General features: G+C 42.7%; 1 protein-coding gene across 5 annotated transcripts in view; it reads right to left on the bottom strand.

Annotated features, from left to right (window-relative positions):
- Positions 1–25674, bottom strand: part of DYNC1I1 (dynein cytoplasmic 1 intermediate chain 1) — a 379676-nt gene that overhangs the window by 39145 nt on the left and 314857 nt on the right. For all 5 annotated transcript variants that reach the window (XM_066584515.1, XM_066584520.1, XM_066584516.1 and 2 more), the window contains one exon: positions 20890–21015. In XM_066584515.1, coding sequence (XP_066440612.1) covers positions 20890–21015 — 126 coding nt within the window. The remainder of the gene's footprint in view (positions 1–20889; positions 21016–25674) is intronic.

Genomic DNA, 25674 nt, shown 5'->3' with positions numbered 1-25674 from the left:
GCAGTCACACCAAATATAGATGTGATTTACAATTTTTTTTTCTTTTGTTTATTTAATTTGCATTATGTTAATTGACAAAAATAAGCTATTAACACTATTTTTGAAAGCATTCTTACTTTGCAGCATTATTTCCACACCTGCCTAAAATTTTTGGGAAGTACTGGATAACAGAGTCATGCAGTAACCACATAATACAGAACACTCCTAATTTCAGTGAGGAGATGTAGGTTCTACATATGCTAAAGGACTTTTAGTCAATAGAAAGTTTTAATTTCAGATATTAGCTGTTATGAGGTTGGGACTAATACCACTTTGTTAGATTTGCGTATTCTACTACTTTGACTGACAGCTGCTTTCATAGGAGAGTATTTTTTAAAGTAAATGCAGCACCAGATGGCAGCATAATTGCTCTACAACCCATGTGAATGGAGGCCAATTTATGCAGCCCGGTGCAGAGGTATTCTCATTCATTTCTTTGCAGATGTAAGTCAAGTTAAGAAAAGCTTCCAAAGGGTGTTAAAGTTGCATGAGGGTGATCTGACACAATTCTTGCAAACAAGCATAGTTATGTTTCATCAGGACGCATTGGGGGTTATTTTCACACATCATACTCCAACGGACATTTTTTTAGGTTCAGGGATCTGATTGGACACCATAGCTCAATACCGCCATTTTTCTTGTCCTAATATAATATAAAGGCTTCTGCAGTTATATAGAGGTTTCTACAGCTACAGGAACGAGCTCTAATGCAAGTTGTATATATAAGCCCAGAATTGGTCCTAAAAGGGAGATTTCACATAATAAAATGCCATAAATACTATTGGAGAGCTGAGCAGTGACGTTATTGCGCAGGGCCCACAGCCAGGGCCAGAGGCAATAATTTATACACCTATTCTTCCCTAAAAAATACAATGTGTTTCCCATAACGTTATTCTCATAAAGCTTTGCAGCAATAAAAATATTTTGGAAAAGTAAAACATTTGCAGAGTTTTTGTCGCTGTATAAAACCGGCCGATTGGCTCCATGAGCTGCAGTAATGTCTGTAGGGTATCCAACAAGAGCGTGGTATTAACGATGACTTGTTCCCATGATCTTAACACTTTGGGATTGAGGAACCGATTAGTAGATTATGTTTCTCTACGGATTTCATCACAGTCTTGCTGGAAGGCCATCAAATGTTGTTGAGTACGATGGGCTTTACATTATCCAAGGTTGTGGCTATACATTGATGTTAGCAACCTACACCGATTAGTCACGACATTAAAATGTATTTAAACCAGCCTAATACTGTATAGGTCACCCTTGTACCACCAAAACATCTTGGACGTGTCATAGCATAGACACTACAAAGGTATGATGGTGTCCTGTGGGATCTGGCACAGGATGTTACCAGCAGATTCGAAATGTGATTGATACTTTTTAATGACTAACAAAAACATATGATTAGAGATGAGCGAACGTACTCGGTAAGGCCGATTTCGCAATCGAGCGCCGCGATTTTCGAGTACCTCACTACTCGGTTGAAAAGATTCAGGGGGCGCCGTGGGTGAGCGGGGGGTTGCAGAGGGGAGTGAGGGGAGAGGGAGAGAGAGAGAGCTCCCCCCTGTTCCGCGCTGCTACCCCCCGCTCCACGCCCCGCCCCCCGGCGACCCCCGAATCTTTTCACCCGAGTAGTGAAGTACTCGAAAATCGCGGTGCTGGATTTGCGAAATCGGCCTTACCGAGTACGTTCGCTCATCTCTACATATGATGTTATAGCGAGCTTTCCAACCTACTTAGGGTTCTTCTTCAGGTATAATGGAATAGATTGGAATATATATATATATATATATATATATATATATATATATATATATATATATATATATGAAAATCCAGGAAGCAGATCCTTTAAGTCCCATAGGTTGTGAGATGCGGCCTTCCAGCATATCCCACAGATGATCGATTGGATGAAGATCTGGGGAAAATCTGGATTCCAAGTCATCACTGTGAACTTTGTCATGTTCCTTGGACCACTCCTGAACCATTTTTACAATGTGGAAGAGCCTCATATCTTGCTGATAGGGGCTAATGTCATTAGGGAATACTCGTGTCATGAAGGGGTGCGCTGCGTCTGTACAATGTTTAAGTAGCTTGTTCGTGTCAAAGTAACATGCACATGAATGCTAGGAGCCAAAGTTTCTCAGCAGAACATACCCCATGAGCACCATGTTGCCTTCACCAGCTTTTCTTCCTATAGTACATACTGGTGCCATCTCTTCTCCAGGTAAGTGATGCACTGGCACCCACCTGTCCTCATGAAGTAAAAGAAAATGTGATTCACAAAACCAGGCCCACTTCTTCCGTTGCTACACGGTCCAGTTCTGATGCACATGTGCCCATTGTAGGCACTGTCAGCAGTGGACAGGGCTCAGCATGGGCACTCTGCCCATCTACGGGTTGCACAGTCCCAGATACAGCAAGCTATGATGCTCTGTGTGATCTAACACCCTTCTACCATAGCCAGCAGTAACTGTTGCCACAATTTTTCATAGCTGAAATAGGAAACGACTGCTACAATTACCGGCCACCTCGCCAGTAACTATGAAAACAGCCGAACACTTCAGCGCAGCCCTGTTGCCATAGCTCCTACTGAAGTGAAAGGGACGTACGTAAGCAGCGTAGCACAACACTCTACGTGGTTTCCATACGTCAGGAAGTCACCAATACAGTGTAGCGCGCTGAGCCACATTATTTCCGTAACTTTCATCCACTTCAATAAGAGCTACACAAACGCCACTACGCTGAATTGCTCAGATGTTTCTGAAGGTTGTCAGAAACGGAGGGCCAGGTTTTGCCATCTCAGTCATGAAAAGCCGAGATAGGAACACCCCTTTAAGTACTACAGTAGTTCTTCTATGTGATCATACCTGACAGGCTAGCCTTCACTCCCCACATGCATCATTCAGCCTTGGCTGTCCATGACACTTTTGCCGGTTTACCAATTGCCCCTCCTTAGATCCCTTTTGGTATGTACTAGCCACTGCATACCGGGAACACCCTACAAGACCTGCCGCTTTAGAGATGCTCGGGTCCATCATCTAGCCACCACAATTTGGCTCTTGTCAAATGTGTTCAGATTCTTACACTGTTTCTAACATATCAGCTTCAAGAACTGACTGATCATTTGCTGCCTGATATATCCCAACCCCTTGACAGATACCACTATTGCAAGATAATCAATGTTATTCAATTCACCTGTCATTGGTTTTAATTATATAGCTAATTGATGTGCAGCCAATGGTTGCCCAGGCTGATATAAGTCATTAAAGTCATTACAGTGAAATACAATGGCCTCCAGCCTCCACGTCTCAAGAGCAAATCTCCATGTAACCCTTTAATATGGACGACCAATGAATAAAAATAAAATAAATAAAACCACAAAAATAGTTAATGATGAACCACTATTAGGTCTTTCCGTACTATGTCGAAAAATGTGGCAGAATTGATTTTCTTTGCCTTTTAAATAAATCTAGATTTTTTTTAATCCACTACTATATATGTACCTGGAAATGATGCCTTAAAAATATATAATTCGTGCAAGAATAAGAATAAAATGAGAGGAGACAAAACAAAAACATTATCCTGGTTCTTAAAGGGGTTTTCAGTTGTAAACTATAGATATCCAATCTTTAGAATAAGTAATCAATAGTGGATCAGCTGAATTCGTCGCCCAAGACCCACTATCATTAGCTGTTCACAGAGCCAGTGCCAACACATAAACTGAGCTGATTTCTGCAGAAAGCAGGCAGCTCCATTCTCACTGCAATGGTCAGGCTTGATATTACAAGCAAGAATCTTATGCATTATAATGGGATTATTGTGTATAATACCAAGTCTGACCACTGCAGTGAGAACGGAGCTGTCTGCTTCCTGCAGAAATCAGCTCAGTGGGTGAGCATACTGTCCTGAGAGTGGGAGTCTTAGGCAGCAGATACTTACTGATCTACTATTGATGACCTATTCTGATGATAGACCATCAATAATTTATAACTGGACAACACCTTCAAGTCCAAAGTAAGGGATTAAAACACACCAATCCCAGTTAACGTCATAAGATCTATCTACAGCCATTGAAGCGGAAAGTTTGACTTGGTTACCTTAATGACCATGTGTGATCGTGACACATCTACTAGTGTATGGTGAACCTTTCTAACAGCACACATCCCATACAACTCAACTACGGTTCAATGCTCAGGACCCAAGTCAGAATTTAAAAATATGTTGTCTACTAACATAAACAGATCATGCAGGTTGAAGACTGTTGGCCTTACTACATCTGGGGCAAGGGCCAAACTGAACGGTCAAGAAACCGAGAAGCACTCAAGGATCGGCAACAGTAGGAGGCCCTTGGATGGAATTATCACCCTAGAGGTCACCCTTCCTTGCCTTTCACAAAATGGATTTCTAGGCCCTTCAAGCCCAGCAATGGACCTATCTAAATCTGAAAATGGAGTAGATTAGTTCCCATTCATCCACCAGACTGATTCTTAGATGGTTTGATAAATGGAGCTTCTCATTTGAAATGCCACTCTGCATGGTAAAGCGCAAGGTCAGACCGAGTTTGCCGCCACCTATTTCCCACTAGATTTGCTGGTTAACTCTGCAACCCGTCACTCTCAAGACTTTGATAGCTTTTCTCAGCCTCTCAATACAATCCCTGTTCCTGGTGAAATTTTCAATTGTCCTTTAGTGCTCCAGTAACCGCAAAAACATGATGAACATCAGTCAACGTGTTCTGGTCAAACACCAAATTCCTGCTCTGTATCTCTTCAGGTCTTATCACTGAAACATAAGATCTCATGTTGCTTTCTGATATTGATATTCTCTGGATGGACAGTGCTGGGTGCTGAGGGTTTCTCCTCCTACCATGCGAACATCCAAAAATCACAAAACTGATGGTATCTAGTCTTCGAAATAGGAGGCAATGTTCTTCTGTGGTTTAGACTGTAGCTGTGAGGCAAAGGCTTTTAACCAGGCTCCCACAAAGGGAGCTGTGGTGAACACCTCCCCCCTTGTTGTCTGAAAATCAGTTAACAAGAGGATGAAGAATTATTTACACAAAAGAGGTCATTGATATAAAGCAATGGAGAAACCGAGAACAACTCGGGTCATTCTACTCTAAGGAGCCTTGTTTCACATGTTCAGTCTCCACATCATTTTCTTTGTAGATTCTGGGAAACAAGGATGAGAAAACCCTTTAAGGTCACTTAAACATAACGCAGACTCGGAACTCTGTAGGAACTTTTTTTTTTTTTGTAAGCTGGGAGGGAAACTTTTTTTTTATTTCATGGATATCCCATATCCTGTGCCTTGGAAATCTCTAAGTGCCTTTTAAGTTGACTTGGGAATATAAATCTATGACTCATACTCTTGTCTTGACATCCTTTAAGATTACATACAGCCATTTTTTAAAGGGCTTTTCCAAGTAACCCTAACATCGGTGGCAGGGGGACACCGTGTACGTTAAAAAAGAAAACAAAATACTCACATTCCCCTGTAAGCTGCTCTGCCGCCGCCACTCGTGACACTCCAGTCTTCTGTTTACAAATGCTGCAGCGATCATGTGGGTTGTTTACCCACATGAACGCTGCAGCCAATAGGAGACCAGACAGAGACATCATCAGTGACGTCATGTATACCTGTCTTGAAATGTCTACGTTAGAAGCCCACATGGCAAGCCTACAAGATGTCACCTAGTCATGTGACATGACCTATCTGTGTCACAGTGAGTATATTGATTATATATAGGTTTGGGTGAGGGGAGCCCAAAACTATATCAAATCAATAACTATGAAAACCCCTTTAAGTTGTGAGCAACAGATAGTGGATGACAACATGCAACTGCCACCATCATGACAATGACCAAACAGGTTGTCGCCAGCAAATAGTTATTACGCCTCTTCTAACTTCCTGTATGTATGAGTGTTCAGTATTAGACTTCTGTGCTGCAATACTACACACAACCTGTGGACAGGTGTGGTGCTCTTTTGGGGAAGAAAGCAGAAATGTTTTCCTAATCCTGGCAATCCCTTTCGAAGTCTTGTACTGTGAATATGGAGAAGGCTTAGAGACAAACCTTAGTTTCTTTCAAGGAATAAAGGGGTTAATAAACCAACTTTCCTTGGAAGTGCATCCAGTATAGAGGGATGTGTACAGTAGGAAAACATTAACTGCATCTAATATGAGCTGTAACTGAAGCGCTGGGATTTCATGGCCGATGGGCGAAATTGTTGTAGTATGACTCATGTGCTGGCGTCCCATGTGGCTGGGGAGTCGCCTTCCCTCGCACATGATTGCCGGGCTCCTCAATAAGTCGTTAGCATCATTTTCTACACTGTCAAAAGCTATTACAATGAAGCATCTTCAGCAGCCATCGCCAAGCGGCTGTTTGTTTTATTGTGGACTCTTCTTTTTCCTGCCTCTTTCTACGTTTGGCACTGATATTCATAGTCCTGTCAAGTGTCATTTCCTTCTTACTGCGTCAACACCATTCAGATGAGTGAGTAGTGTGAAGGAAGCGAGGCGCTCTGTGTGATGCCAGTGCAAATGTTACAGGCTCTAGCAAGGAATCCAAGTGGATTCACACACAAAGAATAAAGGGGGCAATTAAAAAACTTACATGCAAACGTTTGCATTGGATAAATTGGGCAATTTGAAAGGTTTGTACGTATATTAATGGGGATGTCTCAACTGGAGAGGACCTTCTCAAAAGCAAGATGGATGCTAAAAGCTCTGTTGGTGGTCGTATATAGCTAGCCACTCATGGGTGGTCTTGCTTTTTCTAGTGGTTCTCCACTCTGGATGAAAAAACGTGGGGTCTCAAACAGGAAATTTGGCCTTTATTTTAATCATGTGCTCAAAATGGAGACATGCAATGGAGCATCCTATCTGAAAAACGGAACAAGTTACTATAGTCTGCCTCGTGAAGAGAATGCAGCTGATAACAGCGGCATTGAGTATATAACGCCACTGTTTGTTATGGGAATTGGCCACCAGTGACAAATGTCACCGACGCCAATCACGTGACCGTCTCTGTTGACTGGAAGAGAGGCAAGGCAAGGCAAGGTGGCCAATCTCCAATCTCCAACCACAAACGGCAGAGTGGTGCACTTACTGCCGGCATTATCAGCTGTAGTCTCCTTGTAAGACGGACTATAGACAGCACGCCTGTGCATTTAGGTGGCTATCTGAAGTTCCACAGAATGTGGCCATATTGAACATCTGCATTGTTATCTTCTCTACTACATAATATCAGTAATGTAAGCCAACAATCTTTTTGTAGTTTTGAAGGTGACCATGCCGGCTTCCAGGAGTGTGAAGATCCAGTGTGGTCACATCTGGTGACGAGGCAACCTAAACTCACAAAAGGCTGCCTAGGAAGTTATTACCTTGCAGAGATTTCATATAAAGGTGTCCACAGTCCCTAGAACTGGAGAGAGGAGTATTAGGTTAAAGACTTTGTTATTTCAGTGTAACTTGTGTAACCATATTCCAATTTTTGTCTACATTGACATCAATGTGATATTAAAGAGAGTAGATAGAGGCTGGAGACCTAACATCATTCTACTCACAAATCCATTATTCTAATTACTAGTCACAGTGTAATTGTGGGTAATAATTAAAAATGTAGCTGAAAACTATTTTCTTGCTGATGTCCAATGAAATGTGTACAACTAAAAAGAGTGTAGTCGGGGTTTGGGGTGCTAAAAAAGGAAGCCTCAACATGATGGGCATGCAACCCAAGATAGTAGTCAAAACAATAAAAAAATCTATCGTATTGCATGGGTGCTGGCCATGAAGCTCACTCCATATCCCTGGTATAATGCCCTATCAAGTATCTATTCACTACCGTAAACCTCAAGTACAAGATCAATTATTCCCAACCATGTAAGAACTTCAAGAATCAAAGAAGCCTGCTTTGATGGTGGGTAACCCAGGATATGTTCTGGCCCAGTTGTTTCTACTACCTTTCTACATAATACCAGCCATCTTTGAGCCAACTGAAATCAATGTGCCACCCACACTCTAGAACTGTCTGCTGTCTCTAGCAGAACCCATGACGAGTTTCCTTTGAATAATGGGGATACTTAGAACATACGGTGGCAAGCACAGTTCTCTGTCACTTCCTATATTCTCCTGTGAATTTAGATATCCTATATGTTGACTAATGATGAATCCAAGGACACAGCTTTTATAAGACCTTTTCTGCAAAACGGTCAAAAATAAATCAAAAAGTTGACGGATCATTTTACGGTGAACTGTAAGACACCTCTAGTTCCATCAACTACTTCTAATGACATTGGCATGCTATGGAAAATGCAGAGATGAAGACATTGAGGTCATCAGTGGTCTGAAGAACGTCTGGGAGATGAGTACTCCTTCCATGGCAGCTTCTCACATTGAAAGCTTTTCAAAATTCCAAACAAAGAGCCCATGAATAATTGAAGGGTGCCTGATGATTATACCTGGTAGGACGCTGGTGGTAAATGTCAGTGGACGTCTTTCTGTCATCCCTCTTAATGGTAGAACTGGAAAAGATGTGAAGAATTAACCCCCACATTTCCATATGTTGCACTCCGTCGTGCTCCGAGATGTTGGTGCTCTGGGGCTCCTGAGGTTAATTTGACTCTGCATGCTATGAGCAGATGTGATATCAGCAAGATGAAAGCTATACATGGCCCGGACAAGCGCTGTTAATTAGCATGCCTTCCTTTACATATGCTGCTTCTATATTTTTGGCAGTGAGTAAATAATCTTGTTAACATAACATGGTTGTAAAAATTCATACATCACCTCGTGAACTGCAAGTAAATTAATGTGTTACACTGGCAGAGAACATTCCCTTTCCTCCCTCAAGACTAATAATAGACATATCGTACTTTTTAGTCAATAAGAGAACCAGAGGAAGCCGTGAGGGAGCATGACGTCAGCTCGTATAGCAGATTATATACCCGTCACAAACGGCTCATGTTATAGGTTGGGATCACAGCGCTACATATTGGGTAATGGCCAATTAGAACATTGACTCCTATATATAACCCTCTGCTCCCCAATTAAGAACTCCCATAATGCTAAAGCTGTACTCGGGGCTCAAGACATTTTTTAATTTCGCTGGTTACCCCGGCATGTTCCCATGTTGTAAGTAAAGCTGCTGTAGAATATCAAATAAAGTCATGAAAATGTTTCAAGTGATTGTATTCGTCTGGGGGTTTTTGTGCACAAAGTTGGATCAGAAAAAGAGAGAACTTTGACATAATTAATGGCCTATGCCATATGAATTATGAATAGCGTAAAACATACATCTACAATCAATTACCAGATATAAAAAGACATAGAACAGTACAACCCCCAATGACCCAACGTGACCATAATACACATCTGTGATACTCTATCACTACTCCTCCCACCATGGCTATAATACAATTCGACTAATACTACAGTCCCCAATACCTCTTCATCTTCAATCTGTCATACATTCACACTTTGTTCAGTACATTTCCCTTTAAAAGGGTTGTACCAGGATCACAAGTTATCCTCTATCCTGTAGGGAACCCCAGATCACAAGTGATCCCCTATACACGAAACCCCCTTTCTTGAGATTGGCAGGAGTCTGAGCAGTGAGACCCCCACCGATCAGCAAGTTATCTCTATCCTTGGCGAGGGCTTCATTCAATTTCCCTCTCACTGCAGGGGGTGCAGTAAGCCCACAGTGAGGAGGACGGAAGAAACAAGACCCCCATTCTCAGGATCCGTGGAGTGTCAGTGGTGAGACCCTCATCCTGTGTCTAGGGAAGAACTTGTGATGTTGATAAAACTCCTTTAAAGAGGTTGCCCAAGTTAATTTTTATTGTAAATCCATGTTCCCTATGGCCAAACATAATGAAAGATCCTATACTCACCTCTCCTGGTGCCCCGCATGTCCACCAGGGCATCTCAATACTCCATGCTGTGCATGTTTATAGGCATCCTGTGAATGGGACCTCACAGGCTGCTGCAGCCAATCACAGAACGCCGTACTCAAACACAGACTGCAGCCTGTAAACCCAGGATCTTTGGTAGACCAGAGCCACGGGGACCCCGGAGAGGCGAGTGTAGGATCATTTACTATGTTTAAAGGAGATGTCTCGAGGCAGGAGTGAATTTTTTTTTTGCCCAGTCCCCCCCATTAAGCATACATTACTAAGCCCCCCTGTAAATGACTTTTCTAGCTGGTTTGTACTTACCGTTCCAGCGTTTCAGCAACTTATAAAAGTTTCCCCAAGATGGCCGCCAGCTCTTTTCCCGTCGCTTGCTGCAGCCCGACGTGCGCGCTCCCGAGACGCTACCAGCTGTGTCTCCATGGCAACCAGACGCCCCGCAGCCGCCGACCGGACCCACCGCAGCCGCCGACCAGTCACCCACCGCCAGGCAGCAGGTAACCGGCGCTAGCCCCCGGCTCCCCAGCGCTACGCTCCCGGCTCCCCAGCGCTACGCTCCCGGCTCCCCAGCGCTAGACCCTCAGCCCAGGTGAAGGCCCCGGAGCCCAGCGCTAGGCCCCGGAGCCCAGGTGAAGGCCCCGGAGCCCAGCGCTAGGTTCCGGAGCCTAGGTGAAGGCCCCGGAGCCCAGCGCTAGGTTCCGGAGCCCAGGTGAAGGCCCCGGAGCCCAGCGCTAGGTTCCGGAGCCCAGCGCTGGGCTCCAGGGCCTTCACCTGTCAGTGAACATCACCCCCGACCCATCACTTACCTGGGCGGCTTCTAGGGACAGCTGGACACCTGGGCGGCTTCTCGGGACGGCAGCTCCAGTTTCTGCACCTTCCTTTAACAGAGGATGGTACAGAATGGCCGCTCCAGCGCGCTCCCGAGCAGTGACAGCTCGTCTGCGCATGCGCAGAAGAGCTGTAGCGGGGAGCACACTGAAGCGGCTCGTGCTGAAAGGAGAAGACCGGACTGCGCAAGCGCGTCTAAAAAAGCAAGCTGCCAGCGAATTATGACGGAACCATGGAGACGAGGACGCTAGCAACGGAGCAGGTAAGTGGAATAACTTCTGTATGGCTCATATTTAATGCACGATGTACATTACAAAGTGCATTAATATGACCATACGGAAGTGTATACCCCCACTTGGTTTCGTGAGACAACCCCTTTAAGCACAGGGAACACAGCTTTAATAAAAAATAACTTGGACAACTTGTTTAAGCTACTCTGTTCGTTCTTAGGGGTAGAATAAAAAGCATCTGTCTATTAATACACTGTAACGAGTGTCTGGTCTAAAAGTTTCCAGTACATTATTATTTTACTAATGTAACGTTTATGGTTTGTGTAATGTCACCAGTTATACGGAAACTACCGTCAGCAATAAATACTAAGAGGGAGTCGCCTAACAGATAGAAACATGTCATCACTGCAAATCATAAGATACCATCACAAACTGTATTGCTCATACTGGGCGGATATTATGTATTTCAATGTTTTGTGCTTTAAAGGGGTTTTCAAGGAATTTATTATTGATAAGCTATCCTCAGGACATCAAGAGTTGATCGGCGGTGATTTGCCACTCTGGATCCCCGCTGATTTTTGTGCATGCTGTGAGTACAGTCAAATCACATGTCCGCATTGCAGTTGCAGCCGAAAGTGTAATAGAAGGCATCACTCCCACTGATTTTAATGGGAGTGATGCCTTCTATTAAAATTCCAGCTCCAGCCCTAATGCAGAGATCAGGCTTGGCCTCACTGACAGCAGGCTTGGGGACCAGCTGAACGATGGGGATCCCAAGCAGTAGATCCGCACTGATCAACTGTTGATGACCTATGACAATATTAAAAATCCAAAAAAACCTCTTTCGTCCTTTCACTGCCAAAGGAGGGGTGGAGGAAGAAGCTGCAAGGGAGAAGGAAGAGGATCACAATTAGAGATGAGCGAGCAAGCTCGGATAAGTCAGTTACTCGAGCGAGCCTCGCTCTCCTCAAGTAAATGCATTCTTGTCCGAGCGTGCTCAGGGAGGCGGCGGGGGTGAGCAGCGGGAGTTAGCGGGGGGGGGGTGGGGGGTGGGGGGAGAGAGAGAGAGAGATCTCTCTCACTCTCCCCCCCGCTACCCCACGCCTCCCCCCCCCCAAGCACGCTCGGACAAGAATGCAGATACTCGAGAAGAGCGAGGCTCGCTCGAGTAACTGGCTTATCCGAGCGTGCTCGCTCATCTCTAATCACAACCTGTTACTGTCACCTCTCTAACTGTGCATCCTTTTAGTAAACCCAAGTAGGGTACAAGAACTGTTACCAATCAAAAAGAATATGTGCCAACTGATTATCATATTTGGGGGGGGGGAGGGGTAGAACCTTTTTTCCTTTTTTCTACTAAAAAAGTAAGAATATAAGCAGCTGCATATATAATCTCCCTCTGATCTTTGTTGGACCACTTACTGACTCTGTGAATGTTTATTGGCATCTGGATAGCAGTTTTTTTCTCTCTTCGGTACTGGTGAAAATGTGAATAAATGGGCATACATACATAAGCATAGGTGTCAGGTATGAATTTTGCACATCCTGAACTTTTAGTTTTAGGGAGCATTGTACATGTCAGGCTCTGATTGGGTCAGACTCTTAACCACAAAGAGGTTGTCTCGTGTAGACAATGCCCGTCCATATGCCCTATCTGCGCATATGGACATCATACTGTGTAATGCCCCACTTTGTAACCCCCCTCTATGAGCCTGAACAGAGAGCTACTCTGTAAGAGGCTTACGACATTGATGACCATTCGTCTGAAGGGCAACCATGTAATGCCTGAATGGCTGATGTTTCCCTCTGCAAAATATGCCGTTCTCCAGAGGTGTCGGGAACGGTATCCGGGCGATCAGTTGATCGTCGCCTTGGCCACATTCTGTAAGCGGTTGTTTCTGATGAAGACAACCCTTTTAACCCCCCACATTAAATTTTGAAAAACCTTCTGAAAAATGTCAATTATTTTGAATTTATGTCTCAGGTAAATATAATTGATGCCAATCAGAGGCAGCACTCACTCACCTATTCATGAATTCACTGTGAGCAATCAGAGGCAGCTATTGAATGACAGCTGAGAGCTGCCTCTGATAGGTCACAGTGCTCAGCCAATCAGAGGCAGCACTCACTCACCCATTCATGAACTCATGAATGGGTGAGTAAGTGCTGCATCTGATTGGCTGGGATCAATCAGAGGCAGCTCATTCAGCAGGCGGAGATTTTAAATCCCCGTCTCTGAATACTACAGAAAGCAGTTCAGGAGAAGAGTTGGGTGGACGCAGCTGATCCCCGACAGCTGCAAAAAGGTGAGTATATATCATTTTTTACACTTTTTTTGGATGGTTTTCAGGGAAGGGCTTATATTTGAAGCCTTTCCCCGAAAATTATTACAGAGCTTGCCAGCAGCCCATTGCTTTCAATGGAGTCGGCTGTATTGCCAGCTCCATTGAATTCAATGAGAGAACATCGTTCCCCTCTACCACAGATGTGGCACAGCTGTGGCAGAGGATAGCGGGCAGCGCTCCTTTTGAGCGTAAAACGCCCATGTGACCAAGCCCTTCGGGCTGATAAACGCTGCCAGCAGCGTTTTTATCAGCTGTGACGCTGGCTTCAGTCGCACGATTTTTTGTGCGCATCAGTTTTTTGCGCACAAAAACTCGTGCGAAATAAAAACGCCCGTGTGACTGAGCCCTAAATGTTTTTCTACCTTGGCACAATATAAACGCTTTTTTTTTCTTCTCACAAAGCAACTTTTTTTGTGTCACCAGGTTCTAAGAGCAGAGCATTCTTATTTACATAGCTGTATGATGGCTTGTTTTTTTGCTGGATAAGGGGGGGCTTTACGCGAGCGTGTTTATGTGCGTGCATACGCGTGCACAAAAACACGCGTCTATAACAAAAACTGCATTCCCTATGGTGTGTTCACATTTCCGTGTTTTACAGGCGTGCGCCTGTAAAGATAGGACGTGCGTGCACCATGGGGAATGCACGCATTGCTTTCAATGGAGCCGCAGCTGCTGCAGGCAGCTCCATTGAAGACAATAGTCTGCTGGCGTCCTTGAATTTTTTTTCAGGGAAGAGCTTTACATGTAAGCTCTTCCCTGAAAAACAGCCATTTTAGGCCTCAGTCACACGGGTGCATCGGCGCCCGTGTTACTGCAGGAAGGAGACGTACGTACCTGAAGACGGCCGTCTCTCTGCAGCGCCGGAGGAAAGAACATGTGACAGGCTTCATTGCCGGTCATGTGTTCTTTCATCAGTGCTGGAGAGAGACGTCCAGGTACAGCCGTCTTCTAACTGTCAGTCACACGGGCGCATCGGTGCCGTTGTACGGTTGCCGATGCGCCCGTGTGACTGAGCCCTTAGTGTAAAAGAAGAAAAAAAAAAAATTATATATATATATATATTTACCTGTCCGCCGCTGCCGTGTCCCCTGCAGGGATGAAGAACACATCTGCCACATGCAGCAGATGTTTTCTTCATCCCTGCTGGGAATAAAGAATTCCCTGCTGCACCTGTCACAGATGACAGCTGTGCTAGAAGATCCAGCTGCCAGCATCTCATAATTGTTTTTTAGGGAAGGGCTTTAAATATAAGCCCTTCTCTGAAAAACAAGCCAAAGTAGTGTAAAAATTAAAAAAAAACACATACTCATCTTTCTTCAGCTGCCGGGGCTCAGCCGCATCCTCTCTGCACTGTCTCCGGCTCTGCAATGAAGTTCTTTGAGCAGGTGGGGAATCAAAATCCCCGCCGGCTAAAAGAGCTGCCTCTGATTGGCTGAGGTGCTTAGCCAATCACAGGCAGCTCTTGCCTGTCATTCATTCAGCGATTATTTTGTCATTTTCTTTTTTAAGCAATTTACTGTGTTAAATAAATGATATACTAATTTATAGTATAGGTTGTTATGGATATAGCGATACCAATTATGTGCAGGCCTTTTTCAATATTTCAAACTTTGTATAGGGGAAAAATAGCTTTTAAAAATTTTCTGTAAAAACATTTAGATGCTGCAGTCAGCAATGACTACAGAATCTGCGGGGTTAAATGGTGTAGGGAGGTGATTACATGAGCAAGACTTTATCTTTTCAATGCTTTTCTGGAAAAAAAAAGAACCCCATGTGTGACAGAGAGCAAATAATGTCTCTGATTGATGGGAGTGGATATGACATGAAAAAGTCCATGCCAAGAATCACAAATCTTCTACACTACCTACTAGTCCCACCTTTCCCCTCCCGTCTGCTTTGTTCTGTACATCCAAGTGATGCCAACATGATTTTGGTGTCATTTTAAAACCAAAAATCTTGTCAGCAGCACTAATTGAACTGGAGTTAAAGCCATTTGAAATAGAATGATCTCTGTTCGTCCAAACCCGTAATGTCCTTTTCCTGCAGAACGAACACAGCTTGTCCAAAAGAGTAGGGGGGTTAAAGAAAGTGATAAGACTGTAAGAGCATACTTATTCAACCTTGTATGCCAGATTTTAGGCATACAAAAATAAAATATTGTGGAGCACGCCGTAATTTGCGGCTTTTAGCCGTCTTGTGCCAGTGTCCACTACTCTTCTAAATGTGGGTGTGGCCAGGCAAAAAGGGGCATGGACTCGTAGGCCTGTCAGACTTAGGCCGGCTGCACACGACCGGGTTGGATTCCACATGCGGGAGCCCACTACGGAATCTGATCCTGCGCCCAGCCGGCATCCACGCATACCTACTTTTTCTGTATCTTTTCTATACTGCGGAAGGTCTGCAAGGCGAGCCGTCGGACATGCGCAGTATAGATTTTTTTAAGCCTCTGCTTTTCCGTGACCTCTCCGTAATGTCATTGTGGAAGGGCCGCAGATGGGGCGGCTTCCATTAACTTCAATGAAAGCCGTCTATACGGAATCCGCGCAAAAATAGAACATACTGCAATTTTATCTCCGCAAACAGAAAATTGCAATTGATTTCCACTCATGTAGAGAAAAAAATGTTTTTCCATAGCATTTTGTTGGCAGTATTTGCTGCGGAATCCGGAGGCGGACACCCGCTCCGGGTTCCACAATGCAAATGCGCCCGTATGCAGCTGGCCTTACTATAATTTGCTCCAGAAACTGGTGATAATTATAGCTGAAATCCAGGCTACCTTGCTGATGGAGGTTTCAGTCTCGCACATGGGTATGCCACCAGATGCAAACGCCGGTCTACGTAATAAAGCCCCGTAGTGGTTGAGTGAAAACTCTCCAAATGATCGCTTCTTTATCTAGACAACATTTCTTGTGATAGATTTCAGTTCTATCATATACTATGCATACTGGTGCTCTCCACTCACAGGACCATTTTTCAATGCAATTTTGGGTGGTCGTTTCAAAGTGGCTCCGAATTGATTATTAAAAGAGGCTTATAGATAGATAGATAGATAGATAGATAGATAGATAGATAGATAGATAGATAGATAGATAGATAGATAGATATGAGATAGATAGATAGATAGATAGATAGATAGATAGATAGATATGAGATAGATAGATATGAGATAGATAGATAGATAGATAGATATGAGATAGATAGATAGATAGATAGATAGATAGATAGATAGATAGATAGATAGATAGATAGATAGATAGATAGAGAGAGATAGATATGATGTAGATAGATATGAGATAGATAGGCAGACAGATATTAGATAGCTAGATAGATATGAGAGAGATAGATAGATAGATATGAGAGAGGTAGATAGATAGATAGATAGATAGATAGATAGATAGATAGATAGATAGATAGATAGGCAGACAGATATTAGATAGATAGGCAGACAGATATTAGATAGATAGATATGAGAGAGATAGATAGATATGAGAGAGGTAGATAGATAGATAGATAGATAGATAGATAGATAGATAGATAGATAGATAGATAGATAGATAGATAGATAGATAGATAGATAGGAGATAGATAGGAGATAGATATGAGAGAGATAGATATGAGAGAGATAGATAGATAGATAGATAGATAGATAGATAGATAGATAGATAGATAGATAGATAGATAGATAGATAGATAGGAGATAGATAGATAGGAGATAGATATGAGAGAGATAGATATGAGAGAGATAGATAGATAGGTAGATAGATAGATATGAGATAGATAGATATGAGATATGAGATAGATAGATAGATAGATAGATAGATAGATAGATAGATAGATAGATAGATAGATAGATATGAGAGAGATGGATAGAAAGATAGATTGATAGATAGAAGATAAGCAAGTTGGCCAAACACATTAGCTTAACAATAATAAGGAATTCTGTCATCAGACTCATTCTGCCGAACCGCAGGCATCATGTACCTGAGACGCCTATTGCCACCATGAGGGCTTTATTCTAAAAACGCTGCAGTGTTTCAGAATACACGCATTTTGAAGTTTGGTTCAGAGCTGAGCTCTGAGTCACGGGGAAGGGCCGCACCAACTCCCCCCACCTGCTGTATGCAGAGTGGCAGCTACTCTACCTATTTACAAGCAGGGAGAAGTGCTGTCACTTTGTATACAGCAGGTGGGGTGAGTTGGTGCGGCCCTTCCCCGTGACTCGGAGCTCAGCTCCGAACCAAACTTCAAAGTATACTTATTCTGCACCGCTGCAGTATCTCAGAATAGAGCACTCACGGGGGCAATAGGCTTATCTCTGTCAGGGTCATGCTGCTTGCGGTTCAGGCAGCGGTGAATCTAATGACAGAATCTCATTAATGAAATAAAACAAATATTTGTAAGGTGAAATTTAAAGGGGTTTTCTGGGGAAATTTTATTGATGATCTATCCTTAGGGTAGGTCATCAACAGTTGACTGGCTGGGGTCTGCCACTCAGGACCCTAACTGATCGAGCGCCCACTGTCATTGCTGCTACACACAGGGATGCGGAGTGGAACCTGTTGCTCTGACCGCTGTGTAGTGGCTAGCACCTGCAACTGCAGGGGAAGCTCTCATTACTATCTATGGGAGCTGAACCTGCAGTTACAAGCTTTGCCCTGTGTATAGTGGCACTGACAGCGGGCATCCAATCAGTTGATCGTATGGAAAGAGGTTGGCAGTGCCTTAAATTTTCATTTGCTACCTGAATGAAAGATATTTCCTCCACCAACAATCTTTCCTTGCAGGAACTGTCCCAAAAAACTCTTTCATCTGTCGCCCAGTTTGAGCAACGGCAGCAGCCAATATGGACTAAAATGTGTATGTCTGCATCGTGAAATGAACTTTCCCCAGACGATTGTTCATTCAGCAACTGTTCAATGATCCCCCTAGTTCTATGTAATGAGTATAGCCAATTTAAGACATCGTTGAGAACACCAGTGACGATGGGCTCCAAAATTGTAGCAGTGAAATGCGTTTGGTTTTTAATTCCACCTATTTTCTAAATTATTTTTACGCTGGGTGGGACTAAGTGGTCACATGACTGTGTATACCTGAATATGGAAGGGTAATTATTCTATGGCTGACAAATTCCTTGTTGTGGAAAGAAGCAGTGTCAACACAAAAGACAACAATCACGATCTGCTACAATGTAGAACCCATACTGTAATCATGAATACGGGGAGCAGAGGGCCCCCTACAATATACAGGTACAGAACACATACATTCATTAATCCTACAATTGTCTGATAATTCCTCTGGTATATAATTACATCTCCCACCTTCCCCAATTAAACTACTAGAAGGTCCCAAAAACAAGACACAGGAACTCGTAATCTCCATGGCATGATGGGAATTTTGCCCTAAAACATTTGGCAAAAAATTGTATTCATCCATTTGTGTCTAATGATACAAGGTTGGCCATTAAAAAGTAGGCCACCTCCGATTCCGGCAAGAGTCCTTCGCCAACAAGTACCCAGGTACCACACCACCTGCTATACGTTGTATTTAAAGCTTGATTCAGAAATGGTGGCAAACTGGGTCTGTCACAAACATGAAAAAACCAAGGTTTCCATCAGCCTGGACATCGGAAGGTGTCCATGACATGCAAATGGCCCTTGAAAAGCAACTCGGAGATGGTCCCAGTAAGTTGATGCATCACGAACGACGCGTTGGCGAGAGCTGAAATTTCTGAACATGAAACCATATTGAGTAATGTGCACAGAAACTGAAAGAACTTGACAAACTAAAGGTGTAAATTGTTTTTGGTTGCCGACTATGTTTGCTAGAGGAGTTTTGGACCCGTTGCTGTACTTTATGACGGACGTTTTCATTTATCAGGTCATGTGAATTCACAGAATAGGAGGTATTCGCCTACTGAAAATCCCCACCTGATTCACGTAACACCAATGCACGACCAGAAAGTTGGCGTTTGATGCGCAGTGTCAGGAACACAAATAGTGGGCCCAGTTTTCTTTGAGTCAGATGTGAATACCGCGGTTTATCTGGACATGATTGAACAGTTTTACGACCAACTAAAACCTGAAGAAGGAATGTACTGCTTTTTCCAACAAGACGGGGCAACATGCCACCCCTCCCGCGAATCACTGGCTCAGGTTTATGAACTATTTATGGAAGAGCGAACTGTGAACAAGGGATTATGACCACCATGTTTCCTTGACCTATCCACATGTCACTTTTATTTGTGGAGAAATTTGAAGCAGAGTATATACGCCAATTATCCTGGGGGAACTCAAGGGAAACATCACAAAACTATCCACAGCATCACTGTTGAAGAGCTGCAGGCAGTATCAGCCAACATGTTGAAACATACCCTTAGGTGCATAGAAGTGAACAGGGACCACTTCCAGCATCTGTTGTAACATTTGGGTAAATCAATAAAACTTTGGAAAAATACAACCCACTTGCTGATTCTTCCTGTTGGAGCATTGGCAGAGGCAGGCTACTTTTTTGTGGCCCACCCTGTATTTGGAAAGTGGGATGACAACCAATATGGCCACCATTATAGCTCTGTTGTGGGTTACCTTTAGGCCACAGCAGTCTCAAAACAACTGAAGAAGACATTCGAGGGCAGTGGTCCCCAAGCAATGCTTTGCCCACCAACATTGATCTGGCCCAATGCTGCATTACTATGTAGATATGTCATTAGGAATTATGGAAAAAGTGGATAATATCTCATGTGAGAGCGTTAATGCAGCGAACTGTGTGTTGCCCAGCTTTCCCAGAAACAGTTTAAGGGGAACATCCTCTTTAGGTTTATCATACATGGTGCCTGCCATCTTGGCGTTAAGTTGCATCTGTTTCTGTGAAAACTAGGTGCAATTATTATGACCTTAGCCCTTTCCAATCCAATTTGAATCCTAGTTTTCCTAGGGGGCTTACTCTTTTTCTGCCGTTAAACAACGGCGCTATATGCTGGCTAAAGCCAGTACTGCATAAGTTTTGATAGGCTCTGACAGCAGAGAGGCTGGCAATAAACAGTAAGAGAACCCTGACGGACGTCTTCTAACATTCGAGCTGTACAGCCTTAAATCATAATGTCTTAAGACGTCAGACAGTGGATTGGAAAGGGTTAAATACAGCTTCAACAAGGATGGTCACTCAGCTTTCCCAGACTCTTGAATGTGAAATGGCCTACTTATGGAATGATATAACCTTTATCAGATATGCCGTATAAGGCTCTGGGTAAATTGGGTGGTTTAAGGTCAGCTATATTAGATAAATCTATACAGTTACTCAACAGCATGTGACTGAGGGTATCAGGTCGCCATTTAGGACTCTAGGAAGCCTTTAAGGGAGTTATATTGTCAGCCATATCAGAAAAGAAAGTAGTATAGAAACGGCTGAATACGATATAAAATATTATACCTTCATCAATAACAACCAATCAGATGTTAGCGCTCATTGAAAGCGCATACTTGATTGGCTGCACGGCATCAATGCCGACTGACTTTGATACATGTATCATACCTCTCCAACGTCATAGATCCAGATCCGTCCTTCTGAGTCACCGACCGCCACTTCTCGGCCGCTCTGAGCCCAGCGGACACGGTTGAGTGCGGACGCTCCTTCTACGGTTGTGCTTGCGGTGGGAACCTTCCGTTAGGAGGGACAAGTAAAACATAAACATCATTACTGCGGTGGCCGAGGACCAGGATTCTAAATAGTCTACAAATTTCGGGAACAGTAGAAGCACTTGGATGAGTTGCACGCCCCCCACAGACATCTCCTTCTAACACAGTTGCCTCCTGCCATGGGAAAACAGGGATTTATTGTTCTCTAATCACATTCCCCTACTGGGCGAAAAAAAAGAGCAATGTATATTTTCCGCAGTAAAAGGGCAACGAATATATGGCACAGACTTTTTTTTCCATGTTGCTCACTAAAAGTATGCAGCGCAAACCACAACAGTCTAACTTTCGGCTGTTCTGCTCTGAAGGCTTATTAATTGAAGTCTGAGGTAATTAAAGTCTATTGCATTCCTGCACTACAACTCCCAGCAGGTCTGCCTGATAGAAGACCATCACTGTACATCATCCTACTTCAGGTGTTGTATGTGCAGAGCCGGTAAGATAAGAAAGCCATAACAGCGTTTCTACCATGTCAATGGCAGCTAAAGCATTTCCCCGTATCTCAGCCTTTTGGATCCCTATGAGTAAAACAAGGGGGATAAAAAGATTTAGTTTGATTTTTGCTAACTTCAATCATAACTGAAATTTTAGGTTTTAAGTGGAATTTGGTTAATACTCGGTCACATATAATCCACCGACACTGCCAAATCCATTGAACGTTAATGAAGCCATGTTTTAGGAATGTAAAAGAAAAACCAGATACAAGGAATATCAAGACATTGCATAGCTCAGAAAACCCATATACCCTATTAGGAAGCTCGGAATTAATAGAGGGGGGTCCTCTGTTCGGGATCTTCATCTCTTGGCTAAAGTGGAGAGCAGTTTTAAACAGCATCTCTCTAGCTCTCTCTCTGGAGGACCTTCGTGTCCTGTATTACATAGATAACCCACTGATTTGAATGGACAGTCTGCAACGCTTCATTTGCCCTGTGGGTGTGCTGTGGAGAGATTGTTGGCTTGCTGACAGTTTTTCTTATAGAGTACACTTCATAGCTGGGGGTCCCAGTAGGGGAGCATTTTGTGACCTCTACTAATTGTCAATGGATCTTTCTAAAGAGTAGGGATTGTCTAAAGTGGAGAACCCCTTTAATATCAGAGTAATGTCAGCTGCTAATGGATGAGAAAAAGATGCATTTTCCAACCAGTAGAATAGATTTCTGTTTGTTGGAGCCATTAGATTTGTCACTAGGGGCTGAAAGGGGTTGCCTGATTTAGAAAAGTACTTTTCAATTAACCTGTTAAAGGGGTTGTACCAAGATCACAAGTTACTCCCTATGCCTGATCCCATGTTCCTCTCTGTCTGTCAGTATGGGGGTCACTTCTTTCTCCGCAGAATAAATAGAGTGCTGGCTAAGCATGCGCAGTTGGCGCTCCATTCATTTCAATGGGGTTGATGGGAGTAGCTGAGCGCTTGCTGTGTAGCTATATCCGACAGTTCCACTGAAAGTGAATGGAGTATAAGCACACTTGCGGGACCAGTTTCCAGTGCAATAATTTTGCAGTGAGCAGGAGGCGGGGTCATGGGACCCCTTTTCTCTGATTTTGTGGGGTAAATAGCGGTGAGAACCCCCACCAATCAGGGAGTTTTCACCTATGCTGCGGGTAGACGATGACTTGTGATCCTGGTACATCTCCTTTAAGAAATTCAGCGCTAATAGAGGAGGGGTCCCTATTCAGGACTAGTGGCAACTCCTGCTCTAGAGGACCCAGTGTGCCTGGATATTACACGGATGACCAATCGATTTCCATGAGAACTGTGCAATGCTCAATTTCCCCTGTGGAGGCGCTGTAGGGAAATTGAACACTTGCTGCCACGTTCAGCTGATCAGTTGCAATCCCAGCAACAGAACACCTTGTGGTCAGCTTTACACTTGCAATTATACAAACCAGACAACCCCACAAGGGGGCTCATACTCGAAATATTAATCTTGGATAAAATTATCTGGATCCACTGAGGATCCAATGTGTATGGGAGCCTCCTAACAACAACTTTTTGGGGAAAAAAAGGACTGGACAGGCATGTGTGACTTTATCATCCATTACTCCTTCCTGTGCCGTTGCCAGCAGTGTCTCACAATCACCTTCTCCCTATAAAAACAGTCATTTCTGATTCTTTTGTTACATACTTGCATATCCATCTTTTTAATTATTTTCTTTTTATGTATTTCTTTAATTTTGTAACGATTTAAACGTTTTAAATTTTTGAATTTGTTAAGGTTTTCATATGTATTCTTCATAGGTTTAAATGTATTTTTGTATTGATGAATAGAATGATTGAGACTTCCACTTAGTCATACAATAATGATAGGCTACCGGATCGGCGCAATAAGACTTTGTCCAAAGCTTAAAAAAAAATAAAAAAATTAAACAAGTCTTTTCGTGAGAACTATGAATAAACGGGCCTTTTTTTTGTCCGTACTATAATACAAAATGCTAAAAAAAATAATAAAAAAAATTGACAGTGAGTTGGGCAGGACCGATGGTAGTGCCGATTTCTATGTAGGATGCCAGCTGTTCTAATGCCCGTCCACTCAATACAGAAAAATGTCCAGACTAAATACAGTGTTTTTTTCTGTCTGACACATTAATATCTGGATGCTCACAGCATCTCTTTTTGTCACAGCTCCCTCCGCGGAGACTATGAAAGTGAACCTCTGTTCCTTGGAACAAAAGCACTCAGCATGGCGAGCCATCAATTCTGCAGACTGGTGAACTGCGAGTACTCTACAATTCTCAATGTGAGTTAAACTACTGTACTGACACAGTCCTTTAGCAATTGTATGGGGTAGCAATTGGAAGAGATGAGACTACTATTTTATTTAATACAAATACTATTGTAGCGGGCCGCATTCGACTGGTTGCAGAATCCCTCTATTTCCCCATGCAGGGCTCTCCTAACATATTATTAAATTGCGGATGTGATTTAGGCTCTGGAGATAAAGTATATTCATGTAAATGCCATATACTAAGCTGTTGGCCGGGCCCTGCAGCCAAGACTGTGTACAAATAGAAGCAATCATTAACCCTAGGGGTGCTGAGCGGAAAAAAAAAACTGGCATAATAAAAAATCACACATCTAAAAAAAAAAAAAAGATTTTGCTGGTTTCTACATGTAAATGAAGCTATATTGTAATTATGGAATTAAATCAGCATTTTCCTGAATGGCCCCGGTCACATGGTTGTGTTATCCGTCCCCCTTTCAGAAAATATATCATTTCAATTGGCGTTGCCTGCTGTTCCTCTTCTGACTACCATTTATTATAGTATAACCAAAGTTGACGTGAAATATCTGAAATATGACATGGGCTGAAGCCGTTATTGCTTAAAAATATGGGCCGAATGCACTAAAGGAACGAGTTAAAAAATAACACATGTTTTGCGGCCGACTAGAACAATGATGAATATTTTTAATATGCAAAGGAGTTGCCCGGCTTCTAGAAAACGACTACTCTTGTCTCTAAACATATTTCCGGGCGCTTATTATAGAATAGAAACATTTTGTTTTGTTTTTAAGCTCCTTTTCATATTTGTCACATAATGTTCCATACTCAAAAGACAAAAAAAAAATTTTTTTTAATTGTTCTAAATGTTAGAAAAAACAGTCAAAAATAATCACCAAGTTAAAACAAATTCCTGGTCCTAATTACCAAAAAAAAAAGTCGTTTCCCAAAGTTTTCGAAATTTATAAAATTTATTACGAGACGGTTCCAAAAAAATATATAAAATGACCCACATGAATTATTAATAAAACATGTATTTAATAATATTAAAGACCCTTTAAAAAAATTAAAATAACCTTTTTTTTTTTCTTTTTTGATGGCCCTCATTAAGTTATTCAGTCGAGTTCCTTTTTATTTCTTTCGAATGTCATTAATTTTTTGTATAAAAATAAATCCGAGGTTTATAACGGTGAATTTCTCCTGCAATTAATACGGCCTCAACTTTATTTTATGGTTTTTTTTTTGGCTAACTTTAAAGAAGTTCTTACTTTTAATGATAATACCTAAAGGATATTTTCAACAATTTCCCCCCCCCCCCCCCCCCAAAAAAACACTTTTTTTTTAAAAAAACCAGTCGGCCTTCTATATATCCTCCAGCAGTAGGCTTCCTAATTAAAAAGGCTGCGGCACTTCCTGCATGAAACACTTCAAAAGCTTCTCCGCTGCCGTCTCGTTTCAGATACAGTAGCAGTCATTTACCTGTATTGGAGACAGTGCTGTGCGAAAACCACTAAATTGGCGATACCCTCCAATTACCGAAAATCAAAGATAGAAATTAAAAGAAAAAAAGTGTGAATTCCCTTCTTTTATTTTACAATAGCTCAAAATGCGAGCTCCTCCGTCAATAATTAGATGTTCAATTCCCTGAACCGCTTCTTCTTACAGGTGAGAAATGAGCGAATTAGAATATCATTATCAATCAGCGCTCAAACACTTCATCATTAAATTACATATGTGATTAAACTTTTATACATTTTACCAATACAATAAAAGCAACCTTTTCAAAGAAAAAAAGAAAGAAAAAAAATTGACATCATTCTCGGTTAAATGCGCAGATAGAACACATTAACCTCATGGGTGCCGGCAGAAATTTGCTGAATTAAGAAGAAAAAAAAAAAAGTTAA

Source organism: Eleutherodactylus coqui, chromosome 12 (genome assembly GCF_035609145.1).
Source record: "Eleutherodactylus coqui strain aEleCoq1 chromosome 12, aEleCoq1.hap1, whole genome shotgun sequence".
NCBI lineage: Eukaryota > Metazoa > Chordata > Amphibia > Anura > Eleutherodactylidae > Eleutherodactylus > Eleutherodactylus coqui.
The sequence above is the reverse complement of the archived record's forward strand: the minus strand, read 5'-3'. Positions and strand labels throughout refer to the sequence as shown.